Below are 26066 nucleotides of genomic sequence, written 5' to 3' on the forward strand. Positions count from 1 at the left end.
TGATTGGCAGAAGCTGCCAAACCCCGCCCCTCGCCCCGGCAGCCGCGAGCGTGACTCTTGTTGTGCTCCCGGGGGAGCGCGCGGCTGTGTGACGTCACCGCAGGCATTTAAAGGGACCGCAGCGGCCGCCACCGCCCCCCCGGGAGGTCCCTGGGGAGTGCTCGCACGGTGCCGCCGCCGGTCCTGCCCAGCAGGTGGGTGCCGCTGGCCGCGGCTCCGCCCGCGCCCCCGCCCACCTTCCCGGGGCTCCCCGCAACGGGAGGGAGCCCTGGGCGGGGCGGGACAGGCAGGTGCACGCCGCGGATCGGGCTCCGCGTGCGCGGCCGGGGCGCGGCCCGGCCCGGCAGAGGCGCTCCCGCAGGTGCGGGGCGGAGCAGCCCGGCCCGCCCTGTGGGCGGGAGCGGGCGCGGTCGGCGCTGCGGGGCTGGGCTCGGTCAGCCCGCGGAGGCAGAGCCCCTTTGTCCCTCCCGGGCTGGTCCCCGCCGGCGCTCCCGGTCCCGCTCCGCAGCCCCGCCGCGCCGCCTCCCGCTCCGCACGTAAGGGATGAGCCGTCCGTCCTCCTGCCTTCCTTCTGCTTTCCCCTCGCTCTCGGGCTGTGGTTTCCCTGCAGTCAGGTGTCGGGGAATATCCCTGCATCGTCTGCCTCGGTCAGATAGGAGTTGGATCCCAACACCCCGCCTGAAATCTGATTTCCCTTCATTCGCGATTCTTGTGCTGTCGGGGACCCGGTATAGGGCAGTCCTGGGGAGGATTCTGCTGTAAAGTACAAGATTCAGGGATGGATGTAGTATAAAACTTGAGTTGGTTTTGGTTTTCTTTCTTTTTCTTTCCTTAATCAAGGCAAATATTAATTTCAACGAAAAATTGAAACCAAAAACTTTTGAAACTAATTTAGTTACTTTGACGTTGCAATAATCAAGTAAATAAATGGTGATTAGTTACAGTGAAGGGTATGTGAGCACCGACTTTGCGATATCTCCTACCTCTCCATTCAGGGATATTTTTTGCTGTTCCCTAGAATTACCCTAGGGGTGTGTGCGATGTTGGTCAAACTCTAAGCAGAGTCCAGGTGGGACTCTTGTAAAGCTTGGGAAGGCTGTGCCAGAGACCTGTCCTTGACTCACCCATGGCAGGGCACGGCACTGGTGGCTGTGGGTGAGCCCCGGGCGCCATGCGGGGTTCGGGGCGGTGAGCAGGGCTCTGGCACGGCGGATTTGTGTTGATGGGCAGCTTTCCCTCCCAGCCTGGAGAGCCGCTGCTCTGCCGTGCCGTGGTGCTGCCCGCATAGAGAGCAGTCTGCCCTGGCTGCCCGCACAGACCCCGGCCTGTCCCGGCTGCCGCCACAGACCCCGGCCTGTCCCGGCTGCCGGGCCTTGAGGAGGCCGCCCCCGGCGCCCGGAGCTGCCGCGAACTTTGCCCTGAGTTGACACGAAGGCCGCAGCTTGGGCTGAGTCAGGAGCATCCCGCTGCCCTTCCCTCGGGCTGGGTGGTGGCAGGCTGAGGGCTGCTGCTGCTGTTTCTTTCCGTATTGTTGTCACCATTGCCTTCTTCTGGTCTTCTGCGGTGTGAAACAGCACAGGTATGGCTTTCCAGACTCCTTTCTTTGAGTCCACCTTGGCATAGAGTGAGTGAAAAAAAGGTGTTTTAGCTCCCTATGAACAGCAGCAGGGAATAAGCTGAGTGGTGTGTAGGGTGGGCATGAACCGGTGTGCTGCTGTTTTTCCCACACTGCTGGAGCTGCTCTGAAGGGGCTGTTCTGTATCTGAGTTTTATCAGGTCTATGACCAGGAGCTGCTGGTGGAGCCACTGGAGCAGAGCTATGCTGTGTTGATGGATCCAAAGCATCTCAGAGATCCCTACAGCTCCCTTCTGAGAAAGGAAGGAAAGATGTCTCTGAACTTTGTCCAATTTATTGACTATTTGGAAACAGCAATTCTTGATTATCATTCGCTTCTGAGAATAGCACAGCATGTTTGAAAATCAAGAAGTGAAGATTTGAGGGTGCTTAGTCCATTGCCACATGCTGGGGTTGAATCATGTCTGTTGGGTATCAGATGTTAGAAGATGTTTCAAAGCAGCTCTGTGTGATGCTGTGCTGACTGAAAGCTTACAGAACATCCAGCTTTGCTGCAGACAAACCTTATTCGTTCATTTTGCTGTTACAAAGACAGTAAGAATAAGTAATGACAGTCTCTTTATGAAAAACCTTTGCCATGGTGCTGTGTCACTGTCCCTTTCTGTATGGAAAGGAAAACTGATTCTTCTGAGTTTTCTTGTTAGGTCATGCTTCTCATTCTGTTACTTTCTGTTTCTCTCTGCAATTCTGAGTTGCTGTTGCATGTCTCAAGGGCTGTATCTCAACAGCTTGTTTAGGTGGGGTTTGTTTGCTGGCTACATCCAGCTTTGTTAAGGATATCATTGTATGAGAACTTCTGTAGTCATTTTCATGTGATTTTTAAATGCAGTTTAATCCTTCCTTATCTTTTGGTGTAATTCTACTGCCCATATTGCATCAGGTTCTCCTTCATGCAGGCGGTTCTTTGAGCCTTTATTCACAAGGTTCTTTGAGCCTTTATTCAACTGTATTTTGATGATTTCAGACAGTTTCCCCAACTATTTCCCAACTCTCTTTAGAGTATTTCTGGTGCTTAGTGCCAACAAGCTTGGTGTCAATTGGAAGTTTTATGAGTAAGCTACCCACTGATCAAAATCATGGGGAAAAGAACAGAACAGAAAGGAAAAACTTTGTGCAGTCTATTTGAGATATACTCCTGGATTACAGATAGCTGCTCCCTCAGAGCCATCTTTAAAGAAGTTAAAATTTAAAATTCATAGTGACTAAACTGTACTTCCTCAGGTTACTTAAAATAGAGTGACCTTGGTGACAGTTTAAAGTGTACATATACCAGGACTATTTTGTTGAGCTTTGTATCTGGACCTGTAAGATGATTTGGAATGTGAGAAATAGTGAAAAAAGGGTTAGTTAAACTATTATGAGAGCAGCACATTTGGTATTGGGAACTCATTACCAAGGCATGATCTCCATTCGCCTTGTGTGTCAGTTTTGTTACAGAGAGATTTTCTTCTTCAATATTTGAGTAATAATCCCAATAATACTTACACCTGATTTCTTCATACCCTCTCAAAATGTCCAGCACCTTCAAACCAAATGGTCATATCCTGTTTCATTCTTTTTGTCTTTCCCAAACAGGTGTAGCTTCCAAAAAAACCCCTTCCCTCCAGGCTGAGATGGGCTCAGTCTGGTGGCTGCTGCTCTGCATCCCCCTGCTGTCACCCACATCTGCTGGGGGTGTGATCCGAGTTTATTACCTGGGGATCCACGAGGTGAACTGGAACTATGCTCCAACAGGGAGGAATGTGCTTGCTAACCAGAGTATTGCACGTAACAGGTACAGAATTTAGTCTGGGGCTGGCTTTGAGCTGTCTTTTGATGTGGAATTTAATGCAAGTTCTGTGGGGCATCTGAGCAAGCAAGAGACACACTCCTGTAGATTCTGATCTTTATGAGCTTAATGTTTAACTTGTTTTATGCTCCTGTGGTAAAACCTGTGTCAGTGGGAAAAGGGATGGTTATTCTGGAGAGTCCAGACCCATACACTGGAGAGAAGGATATGGAAAACAAACACGGAACAGAAAATGGAGCAGATGCAGAACAGATTGTTCTAAAATTGCCCAGATTTTGCAATGCTCTACCCTGAAGTTTCATCTTGCTTAGTTCCAGCTGGTGATCAGCTTGTTTATCCTGAAGCATGATGACTTTTCATCTTTATATAAATGACTTCACAGAGCCAGCTTGTTTTTGTTTCAGTGGAATTTCGAGCCTTAGACTTAATGGGACTTCCTGCATGGGATTTTAGGGACTGTTTGAAAAACATTTTTGTTTCTCTTGCGAAAGTAAATCTGGAAACTGCAATAATTGGTTCAAGTTACTGCACAAATAGTGTTTTGGGTTTAGCTTTCATAACATCAAGCCTTTTTCTTTGGTTGGTGTTTTTTTGTGTGCATGGTTTGTTTTGTTTTTTTTAAAGGTTTCCATAGTATTTTAAAGGCATTTGTACTTTTTTTCCTTGCTCTCATTTTCTGTGGCAAATAGCTGGTATTTTTTGACCTTCTCTCAGTCCTTTATCCCTCCAAAATAACTGAGGTTCAGACACCTCCTTCAGAAACAGCGCAACAGGAACAGGAAGGGTGCAACAGAAACATCAAAGTCTGTCAGTTTAGCATGGAAAAGTCTCTGTTCTCTGGAGGTGCTGTATAGATGTAAATAAGTACCCAGGAAACACCCCAACATTCAGGGTTAATAAAGATGTTACTGCTGACTCCTAAAGTGGTAATGAATGCACTGGATTTTGTTTGGTTTCTCTCATAATAAATGAAGAGAAGGAAATGAAATTCAGGGCCATTGAACTTAAAAGCTATTTAAAAACTCTTGTCACTGCAAACAATTAGTTAATGGGACCTATTTGTACAATGATTGCAGAAATGAAAGTGGCAATTAGAAAGGGATGAGATGTTGATATGATTGATAGGAGTAGTAAATTATTTCAAGGAGGTTTTTTTTGTTCAGAAGAAATGGACTGTGTGGAGAAAGAGGCACATCTGTAAAACATCTTAAACTCTGCTGATAATGGCTGCAGGGATGACTTGGCAAAGGGCTGAACTCTGGATTGTGTGGCCAGAGCCAAGCCCTGCCTGTGTTTGAATGATGAGGCCAATGTTTAGTATTTGCAGCTCCACTGTTCATTCTCTGAGATTTGCATCAGGGTTTTCCTCCCTTGCAGGGCTGCTCATGCTGGGGGTGATCAATCCCAAGGGGGAAGTGAGGGCAGTGACCTTGTCTCTCATTTAGGCTGGTTCCGGTAATACCTGGACTGTGATTCATCTCTTATCTATTAAGAATTACCCATAATGAGCAAATATGCTTGTGAGTTAAACTTTAGTGCCTGTATGAGGTTTTAACTCTGGAAGCTGGTTATGTGCTGGGTATGAACCTGCCTGATCCTTCTGCCACTCTGGAAGGAATTTGGAAACTGTTAAGTAGAATTTCAGACTTCAAATTTTGGCCAGAGAGCTCTGGACTCCACTCTCCCTGCCTTGTGATTTACTGGAAATGGCACAGAGGAATCAAAGTGAATTTTGAAGAGCCCAGTGAAGGCTGAAGGGGGCATGAGAAGGGCTCTCCCTGTGACACCCACGTGGGATTGTCTGGGAAGCACTGTCCTTCCCATGTCTTGTGTGCAGGGCACAGTTCAGGGAACACTTTGTGTGTGTTGGTGAAGAGCTGGGGTTGAGGTTGTGGCCATGCATGGGTGGCTTAGAGCATCCCAGGGTCCTCTAATGCCAAAGCTTTCTGCTGTAGCCCAGAGAGTGGAGTGTCACCATCCCTGTGCTGCAGTATTGACCAGCTGTTGTGTGTAATGAGGACTCATGGTGCCTTTCCCTTTGAATTCAACAGCCAGGCCTCAGCATTCCTGCAGTCTGGGAAGGACAGGGTGGGAAGCACCTACAAGAAAGCTGTCTACAAGCAGTACACAGACTCCACATACACCACTGAGATCCCCAAGCCTGCCTGGCTGGGCTTCCTGGGGCCTGTCATCCGAGCAGAAGTGGGGGATACCATTCAACTACACCTAAAAAATTTTGCTACTCGACCATATACAGTCCATCCTCACGGTGTTTTCTACAAAAAGGACTCTGAAGGTAAATGAGCTACTGCCATCATGGAGACAGATTTTTCTCACTGGGAATTTAGGAGTATGCATGGAGGAGAACTGTCCATAAAGCAACTGCATTTGGGTGTTTGGTGAAGACACCAAGCCTTGGGTTAGTAGGCTCATGGGGCTGGAGTCCTGACCTGGGCCCAGATGTCTTGATTTTACAACCTCTAAAACACTGATCAGCTCTAGAGATTGTAGAGAGACTGGCTGTGGGGGCAGAGTGCAGAACTGAAGGCAAAGCAGCACTAGGCAGAATGGAAATAATCCTGCTGACTGTGTGCTGACCTGTTTACTGGGCAAGTTGCCTTACAGTGGCTCTGTGCCTCAGTGCCTCTTTGAGGAAGTGATGATTAAACACTATTTCAGCCTTGGGATGGTGACTCTCAGCTCAGTATAAGGTGACGTGTGGGCATCTTGGCTCTTCTTGAATGGATGTTGTGATTGCTCAATTGTTCTAGGATCCCTGTATCCTGATATGTCCCCCCAGGATCAGAAGAAGGATGATGCTGTTTTCCCAGGAAGGAATTACACCTATACTTGGACTGTCCCTGAAGATCACAGTCCAACTGATGATGACCCAAACTGCTTGACCTGGATCTACCACTCTCATATTGATGCACCTAGGGACATTGCATCTGGATTAATTGGACCTTTACTTACATGTAAAACAGGTAAAAACACCAGGAGAAAGCAGCTGAGGCCTGCAGTTCCATAATGTAAAGGTCTTGTGGTGACATGAATAGAGATGGGATGTGAAGATATTCTGTGCAGCTCCCAGCTTCAGGGGGAAATGCAGCTTGGTTAGAGAGGACAGTACCTGGGTTCTAGCTGGATTCTGGTCATTGCATTGTCATTTTCCCATAGTGATTGGGCAGGTGAGCTTGCAGGACTCTTGATCCAAGAGAGCTGCTTGAATCCATGTTAAAAGCAAGGCTCTTTTCCAGGATCTACTTTGTGTATGAAAATCATGGTGACTGGTTGGTTCCAGTGAGAAGACTGCAGGTGTTGTAGTTGAGGCATTGTTGTAGTGGCAGAGCAGCTTGGGAGAGAGAGCTGTATTGGCAGGGATACATTGGACAAGGGTGAGCTGTGAGGATGGTGGGAAAGCATCTGTCTCCAGCTCATGTGACAAGACTCTCTCTGCTGCTGTGGTTCTCATCTCTTGCCTGATGTGTAATTTTCTGCATGATTATTTTCTGCATTCATTCCTCTCTCCTTTCACCCCAGGAACGCTGACTGGCAGCTCTCAAAGGCGCTCGGATGTGGATGTTGATTTTTTTCTGATGTTCAGTGTGGTGGATGAGAACCTAAGCTGGTACCTGGATGAGAACATTGCATCATTCTGCACAGATCCTGGCTCTGTGGACAAAGAAGATGAGGAGTTTCAGGAGAGCAACAAAATGCACGGTCAGTGTCACCTCTGTGAGGCCACTGTGTCTGCTGAGATGCTCAGGAGTGTCAGAGCTCCAGGATCTGCTCTGAGGTCATATGCTTAGCAAATATCTCAGGGACAGGGCAACAGCTCCAGAAAATTGAAGTATTTTTGGCTTGAGTGAGATTTTATACCCTTTGCTTTAGGAATGAGCTGTGGAGCTGGGTTCTCCAAAGGAGAAGAGGAGGAGGAGTTCTGCTTAGGTCCACCCTCCTATTGTGTCTGTGCTGTCACCCACTGGCAGGAAGGCTCCTCTGGGCTCCTTTTCTGCTCTCTAATTTTGGCTTGCTTGTTTTTGCAGCTATTAATGGTTATGTGTTTGGCAACCTCCCTGAGCTGAAGATGTGTGCTGGGGATTCTGTTTCATGGTACCTCTTTGGGATGGGCAATGAGATTGATGTTCACACAGCCTACTTCCATGGAGAGACACTCAAAATCCGGGGCCACAGGACAGACGTGGCCAGCCTCTTCCCAGCCACTTTTGTCACAGCAGATATGATCCCCAGGAACCCTGGGAGATGGCTGCTGAGCTGCCAGGTCAATGATCACATACAAGGTAAGGCAGGGGGTGGAATATGTCATGGACTCTGTGTCCTCTGGTTTTGATGTACGTGATGTACAGTGTGGTAGGGAACAGTGTCTTGGGCGTGGAAAAATGTCCCTATGACATTTTTCCCTATCACCCACAAATGAGTGGGTGATGCCTTGGACTTGATATTAGAGGTCTCTTAGAGGTCTCTTCCAACCTCATTATTCTGTGTGATTCTGTCTTGTAAAATTGGAGTGGGTTGGTTACTAATGTGCAGGGCAGCTTTAGTGGGGGTGACTTGTACCGTGGTGTGATGTTTGATGTTTGGTACAGCTGAAAGCTGAGATGAGGCAGTGCCTTAAGAGCTCTGGTCTCTGTAAGAGGCACTTGCATGATAGATCTGAGGACAGCAGAAGACTCCAGTCACTCTCAGTCCATACTTCCATAGCATCCAATATCTAAGGTTGGAAGTTCTGCTCACAGAACTCCTTGCTGTGGAGTTTCTCACCTTCTCCCATCCATGTGCCTTTTGGGACAGCAGAGGGGAGCTGGGACTGCCCATCAGGCTGGCTGGAGGGGCTAAGTGAGTGTCCACCTTCATGTTTTGGGCAGCTGGGATGGGGGCACTCTATGAGGTCCGGCCCTGCTCTCGGCAAGCTGCAGCCGCCAGCCTGGGAGGGAGAGTTCGGAGATACTTCATAGCTGCCAAGGAGGTGCAGTGGGACTACGGCCCCTCAGCCCTCGACCAGCTCACTGGGAGGCAGCTCACTGACCCTGACAGGTGAGTGAGAGCCTGCTGGGCTTGGGCAGGGTTTGGGGAGTCTGGCCTGTATCAGGAACACTGCTTAAGAAAGTGTGGAATTTCTTTCTTTTCAAAATTCATGCCTGCTGCTCACATGGGGTGCATTTCCTGGGAAAGCCAATCAAACCCTGCTGTAGCTGGACTGCACTGAGAGCAGTACAGGTACCTTGGGGCCTTCCCATGAGAGGGCTGTGTGGTACAGCTGTACCCACAAGCAGCAGAAGTCCCAGCAGATGTACAACATGAGCTGTCACATTTGTCTTTGGGCTTCATTTCTGCTTGCTGTGCCTAACCTAGGAACAGATTGATCTATTTGAGAAATGATTCAAAAAGCCCCTGGTGCAGCAGACACAGGGTGGCATTGCTGTCCTGCAGATGGGCCTCAGGCTGGTGTTGCTGCAGGATGCAATTTCTAGGAAATCAGATACCAGCACTTGGGTGGCAGCTCTCCATCCCATGATCAGGGCTATCAGTTGAGAGACTTCCTGTTCAGTCTTTGGCTAACTGAAAGAGATTCTTCTCCTTCCCAGAGATGACGTCCCTTCCCTAGTAATCTGTGGGAGAGGATGTTCCTTATTCAGATGGAGAAGAGGAAATGTAGAGTGGTTAATTATTTACTCAATGTCATGCAGCAAACCTTGCAGACCTTAGACCTGTGAGCTGGCCTTGTAACTGCACTACCTCTCCTGCAAGGCTTGTTACTTTTATTTGGTGAGGGTGGTAGTGGAGGAAATAAATATCTTTACAGCTGTTTATTTTAGTTGGGAATGGGGCTGTCCCCAGCTTCTGAAGAGGGTGGAGTTCTAGCACTGCCTGCCCACTGACTGCACTGCAGTTTTGTTCATTCCTTCACACATCATGTGTAGTGATGCTGATCTCACCTGGGAGAGGGCTTTGTGCTACAGGTGCTCCCTGAACGCACGTACAGGTGATGGGTCTGTAAGGGCAAAAAAGCTTTGTAGAATCAAAGCTGTGCTTGTTCCAAACTAGAGGTGCTGTCCTTGTCTGAAATACTGCTTGATTTGGAGATGGTGATGGCCTTGCCTGTGGGAGCAGGGGAACAGGGCTCATTGTTCTGTGACATGGCCTGACATTTGCTTTTTGCATTTAGTCCTGCTGAGCAGTATTTCCAGCGCAGCCTCTACCGCATTGGGGGCGTCTATTGGAAGGCAAAGTATGTGGAGTACACTGATGAGAGCTTTCGAGAGGAAAAGCAGCAAGCAGAAGAGGAGAAACACCTTGGAATACTTGGTGAGAATCCTCCAGGAATACAAATCCTCTGTCAGTGTCTGTCAGAAGGGTGCTGATGCTGGGAGTGCTGGGTGGCTGAACCTGCCTGCTCATTTTGGGGGGCAGGGAGGGGCACAAGAGCTGCTTCACAATGGTCACATCTGAACAAGGCAAGGTGCAGGGTGGTAGAATGGACAGAATCACTTCAGGGGTCATTCTGAAGGTGTTCTAGAGGTAAGAGTGAGGGATGCAGTCCAGTATGTGTGACTAGAGCTAAACAGATCACAGCAGTAGCTCCTGGTTTTGTGTTTTTGACTGAGCCCCTTCAAGGCATGCTGCAAACCCCATGTTCTCACAGAGAGCTTTCTCTCCTGTATGGGTGCTCATGGACAGGCATGGTAATGGCTCATAGCTCCTCTCTGGCTGGTTGGGTTGTGAGCTTACAGACTCTGGTGGGCTTGGAGCATCTCACACCTCTGAAGCAAGTGTTTTGGGTGGCTGAGGGGGCCATACATGGGTGGAGGAGAGACATGGGCTGATCCTGAGGGCATTCCAGCACATCTGCCTGTTCTGTTACTTCCCTGTATGAAGGTGTGATACCTCTCTGAGGTCTCCTGTGCACCCAAACTGCTTTCAGACAATCCTTGCCAGCCCCTGCTCCCATTGAGCTCCCTTCAGCAGCAACAAAGCCACACCATCTGTTGCCTCTCATTTTTGGCCCTGCAGCTTGGAGGAAGGTGCCCTGTCTGCTTTGGTTTGTCTGATGGCCTGGGGAAGTGCTCTGTTGCTGATGTGCTCTCCCTGCTCTATTCTAGGTCCGGTGATCAAAGCTGAAGTTGGTGACACCATCCTGGTGACATTTTTTAACAAAGCCTCCTGGCCCTTCAGCATCCATCCACATGGAGTGTCCTATGGGAAGGCATCAGAGGGGATGTGGTACCATGATGGTTGGTGGATCCCTTTCCTTGAGTACCCCCCCATCACCCTTCAGAGGTGCTGGGTGTTTGGTTGGCACAAATGAAGTAGAGCCTGCTCTGAAATAGCTGGTGAGAAGGTGTGACAGAGTTTGTGCAGGGACTTGGGAATAATCCTGTAATCCCTGTTTTAAAGGCCTGTCCCAGAATGGGGTTTCTGTGGCACCACTGCACAACTTCACCTACCACTGGACTGTGCCAAGGCATGTGGGGCCCACGTCCAGTGACCCTCCCTGCCTCACCTGGATGTACAGCTCAGCTGCAAACCCTGTCAAAGACTCCAGCTCAGGCTTGGTGGGGCCTCTGCTCATCTGCAAGGCAGGCACTCTGGATGACAACAACAAGCAGGTAAAGGGGTTTTCCTGCCCTGTTCCTACCAGGTCTTTGCTTCTTTTCTCTACATGAAAGCATCAGGAGAACATTAGCATATTAAAAACAAATGTGCAGTAGTGTGAGTCCAGGAGAGTCAAAGCCTTGTTGTTGGCCAAGTTGATGCTGGTACAGCTGGTATCAACTTTTTCCAGGCAAGTAGTGTTCTGGGAAAGGCCAGTAGTGTTCTGGGCTCTCAAGAGCTGCCCTCAAAACAGTTCCTGAGCTCTGCTTTTAATTCATAGATAAACTTGGCTAAAGAACTGTATCTTGGAGCAGTTACTTTATCTCTTGCCCTGAGGCTTGTGTAGCAGGCTTTCAGAGAGGCATGTCTTGTAGTCCCAGAAACACTGAAAAGGCATTTTTGCCTACAGGTGTTCTGCTTGGGTGATACAATGCTTTGAGGTTTGGGTGAGCCTCATTTATTCTGCCAGAGAAGTTAATTTTCAAACAGAGCTGGCTACAAAAAAACATGTGAAAGTCCATGTCAGTCTTATGCTTTTGATGGAGCGGTGAAACCTCAAGGCAGCCAGAACTTCCTCTTGGAATTTCACTCAGATTTCCTGGCAGTAAATCTAGGGAAGACAGTAAATTGATATCCCTGAGGAGGTACCAGACAGAGGAGCAGAGTATTGTTGTAAAAGACAGCAGATGGCAAATCAAACCCCAACTGCTGTCCTGCAGTGTGGCTCAGGGACTGGTGACAGATCTGGGGACTGCTGTCCTCAGAGCCTTCCTGGGGGAGCTCACAGTCAGTGGGGACACCGTGTGACTAAATCAGGAGTGTAGAAGAAATCAATGTACACCCAAGGTGGAAATGTGGATCTGCTGAGCAAAGAGGACTGGGAATACATACAGCCCTTGAGGTGAAGGAGCTGTGATAATGATAAACATGGGCAGGTATTGGAAGCATGTAAGCAGAAGAGACAGACCTTTGTGAATGTAAGACAGAGAAATCACCTGGGGTGGCAATTCTGGCTCCACAATCTCAGGCAAACCTTTAATGAATGTTTAATTGTGGAAGGTGCATGGCCATTCTGCTGTACCCATGTGCTGCAGCCTGGGAATGGCTCACCTCAGCAGGCTGGCTGCCTGTGTGCTGCTGGGACAGTGACACCAGCAGGAGAGTCTGGACACCATCACAGTGTTCTTTTAGTGGGAAAACACCATGGTTTGGAGTGCATTTCTTAGGAGAATTAACACTTTGAAGGATTTAGGGTAATTAAAAAATCCCCAATCCAGGCCTGTGATAGGAGGCAGGAGGGGTGGGGTGTGTGTGGTCATCAGCCTGCCTTGTGTCTGGGCTCTGGTCTTGGGACTGGTTTGGACAGACACCTTAGGTGTAGGGGAGGAAGAGGGCACTGACTTCATGGCCTTGACTGAGTTTTGTTCGTTTTATTCATGTGAAATATAATGGAAAATGCACAAGTGATGCCTTTTGTGAAATAAAAGACAAATGTTCAACATGAGTAAAGGGATGGAGTCCTGATTCTCAATAAGCCATGTTTTAAAATAAAGGGGAATACAGGGCCCATGCAAAAGAGATTTAACTCTAAGGATACTTAATTGTTGCATTTTAAAAGTTAACAACCATCATTGTAATTATAGAAAGGGATCGACAAAGAATTTTATCTTCTCTTCAATGTGTTTGACGAGAACCTCAGCTGGTATTTAAATGCCAACATAAAATACTACTTGAGGATGGAAGAGACATCTGTGGAAAAGGATGATGAGTTTGAGGAATCCAACAGGATGCATGGTATGGTTGGATGCTGCTCTCTGACAGCAGGGATGAAGCTGCAAAGCACGGGCTGATGTTCACCTAAAGGCTGAGCTGGGGGCTGGAAGGGCTGTGTGGTGTTTGCCTGGAATCAAGCCAGGCTGGAGGCACCAGGAGAGACATGGACAAGCAGCACAGCTGTCTGGAGAAGTGTGCTCTCAGTGTACCCAGGGGTGAATTACAAACAAGTTACCTTTCTTCTGACTGGCAGGCCTGTCCTGCAAGGTGTATGCTCAAAATCTCCTGGCTGACACCTGCCTGCAGAGAGTTAATTGCTTTCTCCTTTCCAGCCATCAATGGACTTATGTTTGGTAACTTGCCTGGGCTGGACATGTGTGAAGGAGACAGAGTGTCCTGGCACCTCCTGGGCTTGGGCAGTGAGGCAGACGTCCATGGAGCTGTGTTCCAGGGCAACACCCTGCAAATCAACGGCATGCGGAGAGATTCAGCCAACCTGTTCCCACACACGTTTGCCACTGCTTTCATGCAGCCTGATCACAGTGGTGAGTGCCTGCACAGCTGACTGGGCAGATGGAAGAGTCTCCCATTGTGGTATTTGCTCCTGTGACAGATTGTCTAGCATGGTATGAACTCTTACAGGGTCAGCTCTGCTACAGGTTCTTACTGTGTAGGAAAGCTTCCTGAGATGATGTTTGTGTAGCACTTTGTTGTGCCATTCCTGCTTGATTTCTCCAATGACTCCTTTTAACCTTGGCCTGTGGCAGCCAAGCTCCCTAAGCAGCACAGAGATGCACCAGGCACATACTGACACTGCTCTCCTGGAATCTTCAAAGGCAACTGATTTCCTTGTTCATCCTGCCTCCCCCAGGGACTTTTGAGATCTACTGCCAGACGAGCAATCACTACCAGTCTGGGATGAGGCAGCAGTACAGCGTTTCCAGGTGTGGCAGGACAGGCTCTGCCCATCTCTACAGGGGAGTGAGGACGTTCTACATCGCGGCCGAGGAGCTGCTCTGGGACTACGCACCCGACCGCAGCTGGGAGAGGGAGCGCCACAACCACTCTGCTCAGAGGTAGAGCCCACCCTCTGGGGAAGCCTCTGCCAGTGGCCCAGCTGACCCTGCTGGAGCCTGTTGGGTGTCTTGGTCACCCTGTGTGACCTGGTGCACGTGCTGGTGGTGCTGCTGGTGGGAGTGCAGCCCTCCGTGCCATTATGCTCACATTTGCCACCCAGGCTGGCTCTGGGAAGCCCCTGCAGCTTGTGAACCCCCTGACACAAGTTAGTTGTTTGTTCCCCATGAGCTTTTGGTTTATCTCAGCACTTATTCTGCATTTCCCAGCTATGCTGATGTGTTTCTGAGCAATGAGAATGGACTGCTCGGCTCCAGGTACAAGAAAGCAGTTTACAGGGAGTACACAGATGGCACTTTCCAAACCCCCAAGGCCAGGATAAGTGGTGAAGAGCACCTGGGGATACTGGGTAAGGATTTGTGCACAGGGTTCACCTTCCTCTCACACAGAAATGGGAGTGGGGCTCTAAAGCTGCAGAGGCTCACAGCTGTAATCTGAAGGCTCACTGGATATTTAGGCATCTGCTGTGTCAGTGCAGAGAAATTGGGACTGTCTCCTACTCACATCTGCCGCCTTGGAGACAGCAGTTAGAGGAGTCCTGTGCACAGCTTGTAGGAAAGTCTGGGCTTTTCCACTTGCCTTTGCACCAGTGTTCTGTCATGGCTTGGGCAAAGCATGTTTCACAGCTGCATGTCTCTGACTATGGGACAGAAACAACCACTGACTTCTGGACAGGGGTCTGAGAAATAGAGGGGAAAATCTGTAGCTGTGAAAAATGCTTCTGGGGCAAGAGCAGGCAGCCTTGGGAAGTGGAGGAGCATTTTGCACTGACTAGTGGAGGTCTGTGGAGACAGAACTCTGAGTTATGAACCAAGGCTGTAAGTGGTGCCAGGGCAGCATCTGTAACTCAAAATAGGCTGCAGCTCTGATTTGAGACACTGTCAGGCTCAGTTGAATATTGCCACATTTTTTGAAACTGATAACAAGTGGTGATCAACATGTGACATTTAGCATAGCAGTATTCAGAAATCAAGCCTTAGCTGTGCTGGCCCCAGTTAAGATGTGTAACCACCTTCATTGTCCTCATTGTGAAAATCAGTCTGGTTTCCTAAGACTTGGGTTGGGACTGACATCCAATTCTCTTTTTGAGAGGTAGCGAAGAGGAAGGGGAACATGATAAATATTATAAGGTAATATTTCTGGGAAGACGTTGAGAGAGGGGTGGGAATATCCCAGGACATGTGCTGATGGATTTTGCTGGTCTCAGAGCTCACTCTTCCTGTCTCAAGGCCCTTTTCTGTGGGCGGAGGTGGGCGATATTCTCAACGTCGTGTTCAAGAACAACGCCTCACGGCCCTACTCCGTCCATGCACACGGGGTGCTGGAGCAGCAGGCTGGACACCCCCAGGTGGCAAACCCTGGTAGGTCCCTTCTCTAGCTGCATTCCTGTGTGGGCTCACTCACAGTGCTGATTTTGTCCCAGAGCCACACTGGTTTCCTTCAGCAGCCTCAGATGTCCTGATTTTGTTACAGTAGAGTGCTGCGACTGGGCAGTAACTGGTTTTTCAGGTCCAGCACAGTTTCAGTGGTACCATTTGTGTGGGGATGGCAGCCCTCTGGGACATGGGTAGGACATTCTTCTGTGTGCAGCCTTATCCCCCCACACTGAGTGGGGTCTCTCTGTGGGAAGGGGAGGGTGATGGCAGGTGACAGCTCAGCCAGTCCTGGGATGAGGGAGATTATTCTTTAGGATGCATGAGCACAAAAGTATGAAAATAGTATAAAATGGGAGAAATTCACAACTGCTTGCTGGGATCTGACTGAAATGGCCACTTTGTCTCATGATCCAGATACCAGTGTATTTAATTTTTGGTTCTCTCCAGCTTGCCCAGACTGTCCAAGCCTCAGTCACGCTGTCAGCCAGATCCTGTCTTTGTGAAATGGGCTGTTAATATGAAAAACGGATGATTTTAAACCCCAATTTGAATCAGCATCATAAATTCATTTCAAAGAGAAGAAAGGTTATCTTAAGCTCCATCTGAATGAGCTTCCATGGTCAGGTCCAGTCTCAAAAGCAGCAGATAAACCTGTATTGTGCTGGTACCAGACAGTGTTTACATCCTGTGACCCCTTGGTCTTGCTCTGAGAGGGGATCTTCCAGCCTGCTTTGTGTTTGGGTGAGGCAGATGCAATATTTAGTAAATACAGAATTGAATTTGGGTTTTGGAGACAGGATTTTCTTTTTCCATTTGGTTTTGCTGCTGCTTGGTGAGTGGGTGTGTCACGGGGTGTGTGGTGCTGCTCTGTCCCTCAGGTGACATTGTGACATACCGCTGGGAAGTTCCTGAGAGAGCTGGGCCAGGGCCAAATGATTCAGCCTGTGTGCCTTGGATCTACTACTCTGCAGTGGACCCAGTAAAGGTAAAATAGAAGTTATAACCAGAAAAGCATAATTAGACCAATTTTTTACCCCACTTAGAAAACAATGTGAGTTGGGTACAATTTAGAGATTGGCCCAGGTAAGAGGTGGAAGAATCACCTGGTAACATGTCCGGCCTTCTCCATGGAGAGGAAATTATCTGAATTTTCCTGATGTCTGTCCTTATTTTTTCCTAACAAACCTTCATAAAACAATTCCATCGTCTCTCCTTCCTACTAACCTCCCTCCAGTTATTTGTAGGCTTTTAGAACATCTCCCAGTTGATCATGGTTTGTACTGGTGAGAGCCATAGGGCTAATCTACAAAAGGCAGAAACTGTCCAAAATAAACCTCATGAATAAAGCAGGCAGATTTGACCATTGCTGGTAGTGTCATAGCACTAATTTCACAGGGCAACAACCTGGAGGATCCTGCAGGTTGTAAACCTGTGAATGTAAACCATCACATTCAACCGAGAAATAATGGCCTTTTTATCTCAAGTTGCAGATGTTTTTGCAGTCACCAAGTGCAAAATACTTTGATACCATCCATATTTATGACTTTTGGATTTGCATTTATAAGAGCACGTACAGTTCCTGTTCCTGTGCTTCAGTGGCTGATGCTCTCCAACAAGAATACTTGTACAGCAGCACTGGTTGTTTTAAGTGGGGTGATGGGGCAATAGAAAACAATTGCTCAAAGGCAAAGAACTGCATAAAAGAGGGTGAGAAGGTCCCTGCCTCAACTCTCCTTCCTTCTGCTCAGGATATGTGCAGAGGGGTGATGGGGGAATAGAAAACAATTGCTGAAAGAACTGCATAAAAGAGGATGAGAAGGTCCCTGCCTCAGAGCTCTCCTTCCTTCTGCTCAGGACATGTACAGTGGGCTGATTGGGCCCCTGAAGGTCTGCCGGAGAGGGGCCCTGCGCTCCAGTGGGAGCAGGAAGGATGTGAAGAGGGAGTTTGCTCTGCTCTTCCTGGTTTTTGATGAAAATCAGTCCTGGTACTTGGAGGAGAATGTGGAACGTTTCAGTAAGGGAAATCACAACATCAACCTGCTGGATGAGAAATTTGTGGAAAGCAACAAAATGCACGGTAATGTTGGTGTTGATTCTGCAACCTCTCTAAGTAGGGAGCCTGACTTGTGGTGAATGTCCTCATCCTTTCCCATTATCAGTGGCACAGACAGAACTAAACTGTCTGGTCTCAATATTGCAGCACACCTACAGCCCTCATCTTTGATCTGCAGTGAAGGTTTATCGTTGTGGCTGTCTCTGTAAGGAGGAACAGCAACATCCAAGCCAGAGAGGTTAATCTCTGATGTGTCTGAGTGACTCAGAAAAGGAAATAAAATCAAACATGAAATTAACTTGTCAGACAAATTTAATTCTCTTTGTCTCAGGGACCATCAGAGTATGTTAGGCTTCAAATTAATTTTCTGAGCTGTGTGGCTGCAAGATGTGGCTCGGTTGTTTTAGCTGTTTTAGGTTATTTCTACCATAGAAGGATGAACACATTTGTTTAAATTAGCATGTTGTTTATGTTAGTTTCTCTCCATATTATATCAAAGATAACCTCAGCAAAACAGGTCCCTTGACAGTTGTGGAAATAAGAACAGTGAGGAGTTGCATTTTGTGTACTGTCATTACTGCTGGTTTTGTATGGCAGATAAAGACTCTCCAAATACACATCCATGAAGGTGTAATTGTTAACTCTGTATTACAGCTAGCAGAACTCCCATGCTGAGCTTGGATACTTGTTTTAGGCTGCACAAATTATCCAGGTCAGACCTGGGAGTAAAAACCTGGTGCTCTGCCCTCAGATCCTGCCTCTTTCCATCTTACTTCCTCTGTTGTCATCTGGGCATGAAAGTCTCCATGTGTGTGCCATAGCAGTCAGCTCACTCACTGTTTTGATCTCTTTCCTGTATGTGCAGTCACATCAGAATCCCTTCTTGAGAAAGTAGGTAAATCCTACCCACTGGCAGGATTTACCCCTTTTCAGTGTTCATCAAGGAAATTGCTCAGACATTTATGTGCATGTAGGTATATACACATTTCTCCATCATTGGGCTGTAAATGCCATTTTTATGCATTTTGACTTGTAGAAGCAACCACTACTGGCTGACTGCAGGTTTTCAGCAAAGGTGATTTTTGAGATTTATTTGAGCTGAGCTACAGCATGGCCTTGAGTGCAAGAGACTTGCCTGTGAGCAGGGAGGATAAGTAGCTGAGCTGGGGGACACTGACTGCTGGTACACTGGGTGCTGTATGAGCTTTGTAGCCTCTAATTTGTGCAGCACCCATGCAATTTCACTGACAGCTGACACTTCTCCCTCTGTGTCATTCCCTCACAGCAATCAATGGCAGGCTCTATGCCACCTTGCCTGGGCTGACCATGCATGAGGGAGAGAGGGTGAACTGGTACCTGCTGGGAATGGGTCACGAGGTTGATGTCCACACAGTCCATTTTCATGCTGAGACCTTCATATACAAGGTAAGAATATCTGCTGATGGTAAAGCAGATACTGACCACTGATACCAGCACTTCTACTTGTCTCTGTGTTTGAATGTATTTTAATGAGACTGCTGAAGCTCCACCCAGCTAGGGAAAGGATGTGGTTTTACACATCCCAGTCTGACTCCCTGAGCCTGTGTTGTGCTGAGATGTCCAGTTTAATCCTTGTTAGGGTTAGGCATTACCAGACTGTTTGCTTTCCAAGCTGCAGGCCTGGAGCTGCTTTTTGAAAGCTTTGGGGTTTTTTGAGCATTAAAAAGCTGAAGTCTCCAGCAACACTGGCAGAATTTTCTTCCTGAGAAGATGCATTGAGCACTGTAGCTAATGGCCTCCCTTTTCTGACAGAATGGCAAAAGCTACAGAGCAGATGTTGTGGATCTGTTCCCTGGGACCTTTGAAATGGTGGAGATGCTGGTTGGGAACCCTGGGACGTGGCTGCTTCACTGTCATGTGTCTGACCATATCCATGCTGGCATGGAGATCCTCTTCACTGTCCTGCCTAGAGGAGGTAGGGAGCTGTCACTGTGAAACATCCAGCAGCACTTCTGCTACTGCTGTGGAATTCTGAGTGTATCTCAACTCTCTCACATGCTATAAAAAGCCAGTTAATGGAGCAGATGATTACTTAAGTGTAATTAAATTATTATATTCCCTTTAAATATGGTAATACCTGGAGCTGGAGTTAAAACAAATTGTTTTCTGGAGTTTACATTACCTGTGTTGTTATTCTGAGTTTGATTTTTAGTTTGTGTGTGAAATGCTGTGTTCAGCTCTCGGACAGTAACTGCTCTTGCTGAGAACAGGAAGGTGCTCAGAGGTGAGTGACCCTCTGAGCCCACATGGTGATGTGGTTTTAGATGTTATTACCAAAACAGTGAATGCCCCAGTGTTTCAGATGTAGGTGACCAGTGCCTGCCCAGTGTCAGGGCCATCTCTGGTTCTCCCTCAGCACTTTTCCTTCTGAAGGATGGAAAGGGTTGTGCACTGGAGCTGGGGCTGCCTCTGAAGCAGGTGATACAAAAATTCTCATGTCATGTAGAGAGGGAAAATATGGACATGGACAAAGGACAGCCTGCTAGTCCTGGAAACCATGCTGCCTCTGGATGTGACCCTTGCCAGATGTGCCTTTTTCTGGGCTTTTCCTGCTCAGCCCGACACCTTCTCACCCTCCTTTTGTTTCCTTTCAGAGTCAGAGCTGGAAGACATCACTGCCACCCCAGGTATGGTGTGTACAGCACTGCCAAGCTCTGTCTGTGGGAAGGGGAGAGGGCAATCCCTGAGCAACAGAGAGGTTTGGGTCAGTGTAAGGGGAGGGAGGGACACACAGCACCCACAGCCTCTACTCTGCCAGCCTGGCAGGTCCTTGGTGTGAGGCCTTGCTTCAGTAGATAACAGGGAGGGCACCAGTCTGTCCTCTGGTGATAGAAATAGGGGAGTTGGGTGGTTGGGTTTGTTTGCCTGTGTTAGGTGGAAAAGATTGGTGACCTCACACCCTGTTGTGCCTGCTAAGTATGGATTCAGAGTCTGAGCTTAGGTACTGGCAGAGGTTTGCAGCAGGGTGCCTGGGATGGGTTGTCTTCCTGCTTTGCACTGTCAGTGACCCTGTGGTTTAGGGAAGTTTCACAATCATCTCTACAAGCTGAAGGGATGAAATCAGCATGCACACAAGCACATCTGCCTTCTGCTCTGATGTTCCCCTGGGAAAAGAGCCCAAGCACATGCCTGGAGTTTTCTGAGCGTTGTAAAGAACAGATGTGAAAGGCATTTGGTTGAGCAGCACAGGGAGAAGGGGAGTAGTAGATATGATGCCCTTGAAATTTTCTGTGGTAGAAGTCTGAATAATGTTCACTGGTGGCTTATTTTCCTGATTTTTCATCTTTCTTCACAACTCCATTTTTCAGCTGCTATGAGGAAATTCAGCTGAGCTGATTTGAGAGCCAGTTCAGGCCAGCTGCAAATGCAGCCACTTGCCTTCAACTCAGCAGACTTTCTCCACTGTTATTTCAGTCATTTTCTCCCCGATGTTTTCTTCACTCAAAACGGACAAAGCAGAAGAGGAGTAGGAAATACGTGAGAGCAGTGGTGGCCATATATTAAATAATTTGGTTTCATACCATAAGCAGATATCAGCTTGTGTGTGCTCAGCAGGCAGAAACCTTGGCCAACAGTTGTTGCCTGAGCAGACAGCCCCTTCTCTGAGCAGGTGGCTGCTGCCTCTGTGTGGAGGCACAAGCAAGCTCAGGTGATCAGCATGGGCATGGCTGAGTGAGTGCACTCAGGGATGTGTAGGACAGCAGCCATGGGCACAGGGAGCCTGCACTGGGGCAGCTTGAGCAGCCCAGCCTGGACACGTGTTCTCATCTCTGGGCTGGGCACTGCAGTGGCTGACTGGGCCTGGACACCTCTGAGACACTGTCAGGTTCTGGGGTGGAGCAGGTTGGGGAAGGAACAATCCATCTCAAATCTGTGTGTGGGCTCAGGGATGAGGGTCTGACAATGGATGGCACTGGGGCCTCCTTTGAATCATTGAATAATTCAGTTTGTAAAAGACTTCCAAAATCATTGAGTACAGCCATGAACTCTGCACTGTCATGTCTACCACTGAAATATGTCTCTAAGCTCCATATCTACAAATTTTTTGAACATTTCCAGGGCTGGTGATTCCACTACTTTGCATCATGTTTTTCTTGATGTTCCTTTGTTGCATTTCTTGCAACCTTTCAGTTCTGGTATTGCTGGTTGTTGCAAATACCTTTCTGTTTGTCTCTCAGGGTTGGCACTTGAGGATGAGGATGGGTCCCAGAAGGTGATGCTGTTTGGATCTAAGGTGACCCAAGGGCAGATAGAGGCCACAGTCATCTCCCTGGCTGTTGTGGGAGTGCTGCTGCTCGTGGCTGCTGGTGTGCTCCTGGGAGCAGTCATCCATCTGGAGAGGCAGAGGAGGCTACGGCGCAATCGCAGATCCATCCTGGATGATGGGTTCAAACTCATGTCTCAAAAGAACTCTGGGCTCTGAAAGCCATGTACAAACACTGGGCTGTGTGCTTGGAGCTGGGCTGGATCCTTGTCCACAGCAAAGATTTTGGGGCATCATTTCAATTGTGCACTGTGCTTCTAGAAGCTGAGGAGGGAAAGCTGGAGCCCTGACCTTCATGTATTCTCCTCAGCCCTCTCCTCAGCCATCTCTCTCCAGGAGAGATCCAAGGACACTTTGAACTGACTGAAGACAAAGAATGTTTAAAAAAGCTCCTTCTGGAATACTCTCCTTCCCCAAGGAAGAGAGGGGACATTTTCTTCTCTCCAGAACAGCTCCAATTGGTCTTTCCTAGCAGAATAGCTTAGGCCAGATTCCAGTCTTGCTTCATTGCCAGAACTGAGCTGGGAATTGTTTCCCAAGAAACTGTGAACCATTAATGTAATTAATTTGAAGGAGAGAAAGATAATATTTTCAGCTTTGTGAATCAATGAAGAATACAGAAAAGTGATTGTTAATTTAGAGTTGGATTGCTGTTTTTGATGAGTGAGTGGGCAGACACAAATTCAGGGCACTGCATACCACTGTGAGAACCCCATCAAGGACCATGGTGAGCTGGGCCTCACTGTCACCCTTGCTGTGACACATCCTTTGGCTCTTTGCTGGGCGTGGGTGGTGGGACCAGAGTTCTGTAGCTCACCTGTGGGCTGTGGTAGCCATCCTCCAGCATCAGTGTGCCCACACATCACCATAACATCCTCCTGCCCTGTGGGTCCAGTACTGAGCCCTTCCCTGTAAATACCTGTCCAGCTCCCTCCCCTGAATCCCCATTACCCAAATGGATGCAGGTTAGTGCCTCCATATTTCTGTGCCTGGTTTTAAAATGGAAAGAGCATAAAAGCAATCTGTTCTGGGTGGCTTTCAGAGGCAATTAAAGCAGCTAAGTGGCTGTAATTACAAGGGCCTGCTGAGGGCTCCTTAGGTATAACAGCACCATTTTCTTCAGAACAGTGGTTATCACATACATAATCATGTTCAATTCATATCAAGCCCCTGCATATTTCCAGCTGCCTTTTCCTTTGGCAGTGAGGACGAAGCTCATTCTTTTTCTTTCATTACACTTCATTAAGTCTGGTGAGGGGCTGGAGGGCTGTTGAATACTCTGAATATGGATGAACTTTGCTCAGATTCAAGGCTGGTTCAGTTGCTACTGCAAACCAGCGATTTCCAGACCCATCAGTTGCAGGGAATTTTAGAAGCTATGATATGAGAAATAAGAATGAAGAAAGAAGCCTTTATTTTATTTTTTCCCCCTTGACTTGTTAAAAAATAGATCAAAAATGTTTTGGGCCTGCACTGAGACAAAGGAGTGAGTTTGAATGTATTCCCTTGCTTCAGGGCAGCAGAACAGGGAGATTGCCCTTCCTGCAGCTCTGCAGCCTGGGCTCAGCCTGGGCTTTGGGTGCTGGCCCCAAGCAGGGCAGCAGAGGGTCAGGAGCTGGATTATGCGCGTTCCATAAACAGCAGGCTGCCAAAATTCCTCCAGTGTAATGTTTTATGGGCCAAGTGGAGCATCAGTGGCAGAGGTGTCCTCTCCAGCAGGGGTTGTGAGGAACATTGGTGGGGGCAGGCTCTGGAGGAGCCTGTGATGTGAGGGCTGTGTCCTGTGAGCACCAATTCCTCCCCAAACTGAGAAAACCCAAGGGAAAGCTTTGGACAAAACAGAAACAGATCATAAATTGCTTGGTGATCCAGACTGGCCATGCAGCCTGTTTGCAATTTTGTTGGCATAGCAAATTATAGGAGTGATGGCAAATCTGGAGTGATGTGCTCACAGACTGCCTAGGGAGAGGAATTTTGGCACAACAGTTGCCAAAACAAGGGGATCTGCAAGGTAAAATCAGAGGATGGATCTGAGCAGAAGAGAAAGCTGCATCTGGTGTGTTCATGTGTGGAGTCTGGGATGTGGGATGTAGGAATAAGGCAGTGTGCTCACACAAGGTACCAGACCTGCTGCAGCACTTGGAAACAATCAATAAATTCAGTCACAGACTGTTCTGGGATGTGAGAAGAGCAGGGCTGGGCATGAGATTTATCAAACAGCTGTTGCTGAAATTAGCATTTATGGTGTTAAAAATCAAAGACAGCCTGTCTTGGAAATCAATTTGTTTGTTAATTTGCTCTTATTTTGGGGAAGTAAATATGTTGCTCACCAGGTGCTTTGTAAACCTAATATCCTTTGGTGTTCTTGAGAGACAGGCTTCATTCTGCATTCTTTAACTGTGGGAAGGATGGGTGAGATGAAACAGTCATCTATCCCTGAGGACACACAAGGAAACATAAAGGAGGAGTTCAGGCTGTTAGGAGAAGGTGTGGGCAGGGAACTTGCTGTGTAAGAGACAGTTCAGTGCATGCTCTGCGTGTCTGGTAGGCACAGGAGAGAGAAGTACTCTCTTATTCAGTGTCATCAAGTATAACAAAGAAGTTGTCTTACTTTGTGTATGTCAGTATGGGAAGCTTTGCAGTCTGCCACTGTAAGGAGCTGACAGAAACCCAGCCTGTAAGACCTCCTTACTGGATCCTCATTTTTCATATTAGGTTTTTTTTTTCTTCCAAGGAAATGTTTCCTTTTTAGAGGCAAGTAAAGAGCAGCCATCTTCTTTGGGTCAGGCAGCCCTGCTTGGTGAGAAGCAAACAAGCCCAAAGCACCCACTGGGGGTGGAAGTGAGCACAGTGTGTCCCTGCCTGCCCGTGGGCTCCTGCTGCTGGGACTGCAGTGGCTCTGTGAGGGAATGGGGCTGGCAGTGAGGCAGTTCTGTTCCCCATGTCACTGCCGAATGCAGGAAGGTCTAAAGCAAAACATAACATGTGGGAGAGGCCACTGGTGTGGGTGCTTTTGTAGTGTCGGTCCCTCCAGGTTTGGTGTTCCTTCCCATCCTTTTGAAAACTTCCAGGTTGTTGCTCTTTGGAGCCAGTGAGGTAAGGGATGTGCAGCCAGATTTGGATGGGCTGATCAAAACTGAGCCTCTGGTACAAGGCTGAACATGAGAATTGTGACTAGTCCAATTTGCAGACTCTCAGATTGTTAAACATCAAAAGAAGCCAAGGAGTGAGAGCAGCTTGGGAATAAGGAGGTGGCTGTTCAGCTGTGAGCTCTGCAGTGCTCCAGCAGGGCCAGGAGAGCTCGTTAGAGCTGAAACAATCCTCAACCTCCTTTCATCAATGCCCTGTGCATATACAGCTCAGTAGGTTACAGCTGGCATGTGACCCCAGAAAACTTCCCTCCTGCTTCATTTTCTCAATGCAAAAGAAATAATTTTCCTTGGGAAGAGCTGCTCTTTGATTTATCTGCTCAATGGGCCAGATGTTTGAGCTCATGCTGCTATAAACCTGCCTACAGATGTTCCTGGATACATGCACCTGGATTTTTGCACCAGCCCAGTGTACGATACCTTATTCCAAGGGCTGTACAGCCACAAGGGAGGGGTCTCATAGGTTGTGCAGCTGCACAGGAGGGCTCTGTTACCCACTGCCAGCCCTGGAGCCCGTGGCTGGCTCCTGTCCTGCACCAGGGTCTGGTCACACTCTTAAACGTGTAGCTGTTTGCAAAGCTGAGCATTTAAAACCATTTCCCACTGCTGAAGGCATGTCATGCCTTTAAGCTGTAATCTCTTGTTTCACAAAAATGTCAATGCACATTTCCTGACTGAAAGATTTTGCTGCAATAAAGCTGGAACAGGCATTCCAGCTCTACTTTGTGAATATCTGAGGGAGATTTATGTCAAAACTACCCTCTTTCTTTTGAAGAGTCTTCAAGGGGAAAATGGAAATTATCCTTTTGGTTCACAAAGCTGTTTTGATGTGACCAGAATGATTAATTTGATTTTTATGAGGTATGACTGAAACTATTAAAAAAAATATATCGACCTTTTAGGTTGGGGCTAGAGCCTGCAATAACTGAAATTTGAGTTTGTCCCTTTGTCCAGTCATTGGCACAGACCCAAGGCAGCTGCCTGGGAAGGGCCAGAGATGGTCCTTAAGTGAAGCTGCCAGCCAAGTCCAAGCTGCCCTTTCCTTGTGAGCTCCTCTCTGCCCATCCTTGCTCCCTCTGAGGGTCTGGCTGCAAGTCTTGTGTCACAATGGATTGTGCCTCATGCTTCTCTGTCTGCAGCCTTTAGAGATTTTTAGTCTGGGGATATTTTGTGAGTTAGCCTGGAAGAACTGACCAGGATCCCCTGGCATTGCTAATTGCCAGTCTGAGAAGCCCAGTG

The 26066-nt window shown here is 48.1% G+C and overlaps 1 protein-coding gene across 2 annotated transcripts; it reads left to right on the plus strand.

Annotated features, from left to right (window-relative positions):
• Positions 1–130: 130 nt before the first annotated feature.
• On the plus strand, positions 131–22402 carry HEPH (hephaestin). 2 transcript variants are annotated; one of them, XM_054289447.1, is made up of 21 exons: positions 131–194; positions 3212–3410; positions 5477–5721; positions 6197–6409; positions 6966–7145; positions 7472–7726; positions 8312–8480; positions 9613–9752; positions 10547–10678; positions 10842–11053; positions 12683–12833; positions 13145–13357; positions 13684–13888; positions 14156–14295; positions 15176–15307; positions 16201–16307; positions 17177–17399; positions 18661–18800; positions 19167–19329; positions 20009–20041; positions 21593–22402. In XM_054289447.1, exons 2-21 carry the CDS (start codon positions 3250–3252, stop codon positions 21835–21837), a joined length of 3459 nt encoding a protein of 1152 aa, XP_054145422.1. In that variant the 5' UTR covers positions 131–194; positions 3212–3249; the 3' UTR covers positions 21838–22402. The 2 variants fall into 2 exon arrangements, with proteins under 2 accessions (XP_054145422.1, XP_054145423.1); XM_054289448.1 differs by lacking the exon at positions 131–194 and adding an exon at positions 498–536.
• Positions 22403–26066: the final 3664 nt, after the last annotated feature.

The sequence above is a fragment of the Melozone crissalis genome, unplaced genomic scaffold, assembly GCF_028551555.1.
Source record: "Melozone crissalis strain CALT ecotype California unplaced genomic scaffold, PUWL_Pcris_2 ptg000068l_1, whole genome shotgun sequence".
Classification (NCBI taxonomy): domain Eukaryota; kingdom Metazoa; phylum Chordata; class Aves; order Passeriformes; family Passerellidae; genus Melozone; species Melozone crissalis.

What these genes read in the sequence shown, in the direction of transcription:
- HEPH (XM_054289447.1), top strand. Translation starts at nt 3,250, where the DNA reads ATGGGCTCAGTCTGGTGGCTGCTGCTCTGCATCCCCCTGCTGTCACCC. An exon ending in CAGCTCACTGACCCTGACAG is followed by an intron (nt 8,481 to 9,612) that starts GTGAGTGAGAGC and finishes TTTTGCATTTAG; the next exon opens with TCCTGCTGAGCAGTATTTCC. An exon ending in CATGCAGCCTGATCACAGTG is followed by an intron (nt 13,358 to 13,683) that starts GTGAGTGCCTGC and finishes TGCCTCCCCCAG; the next exon opens with GGACTTTTGAGATCTACTGC.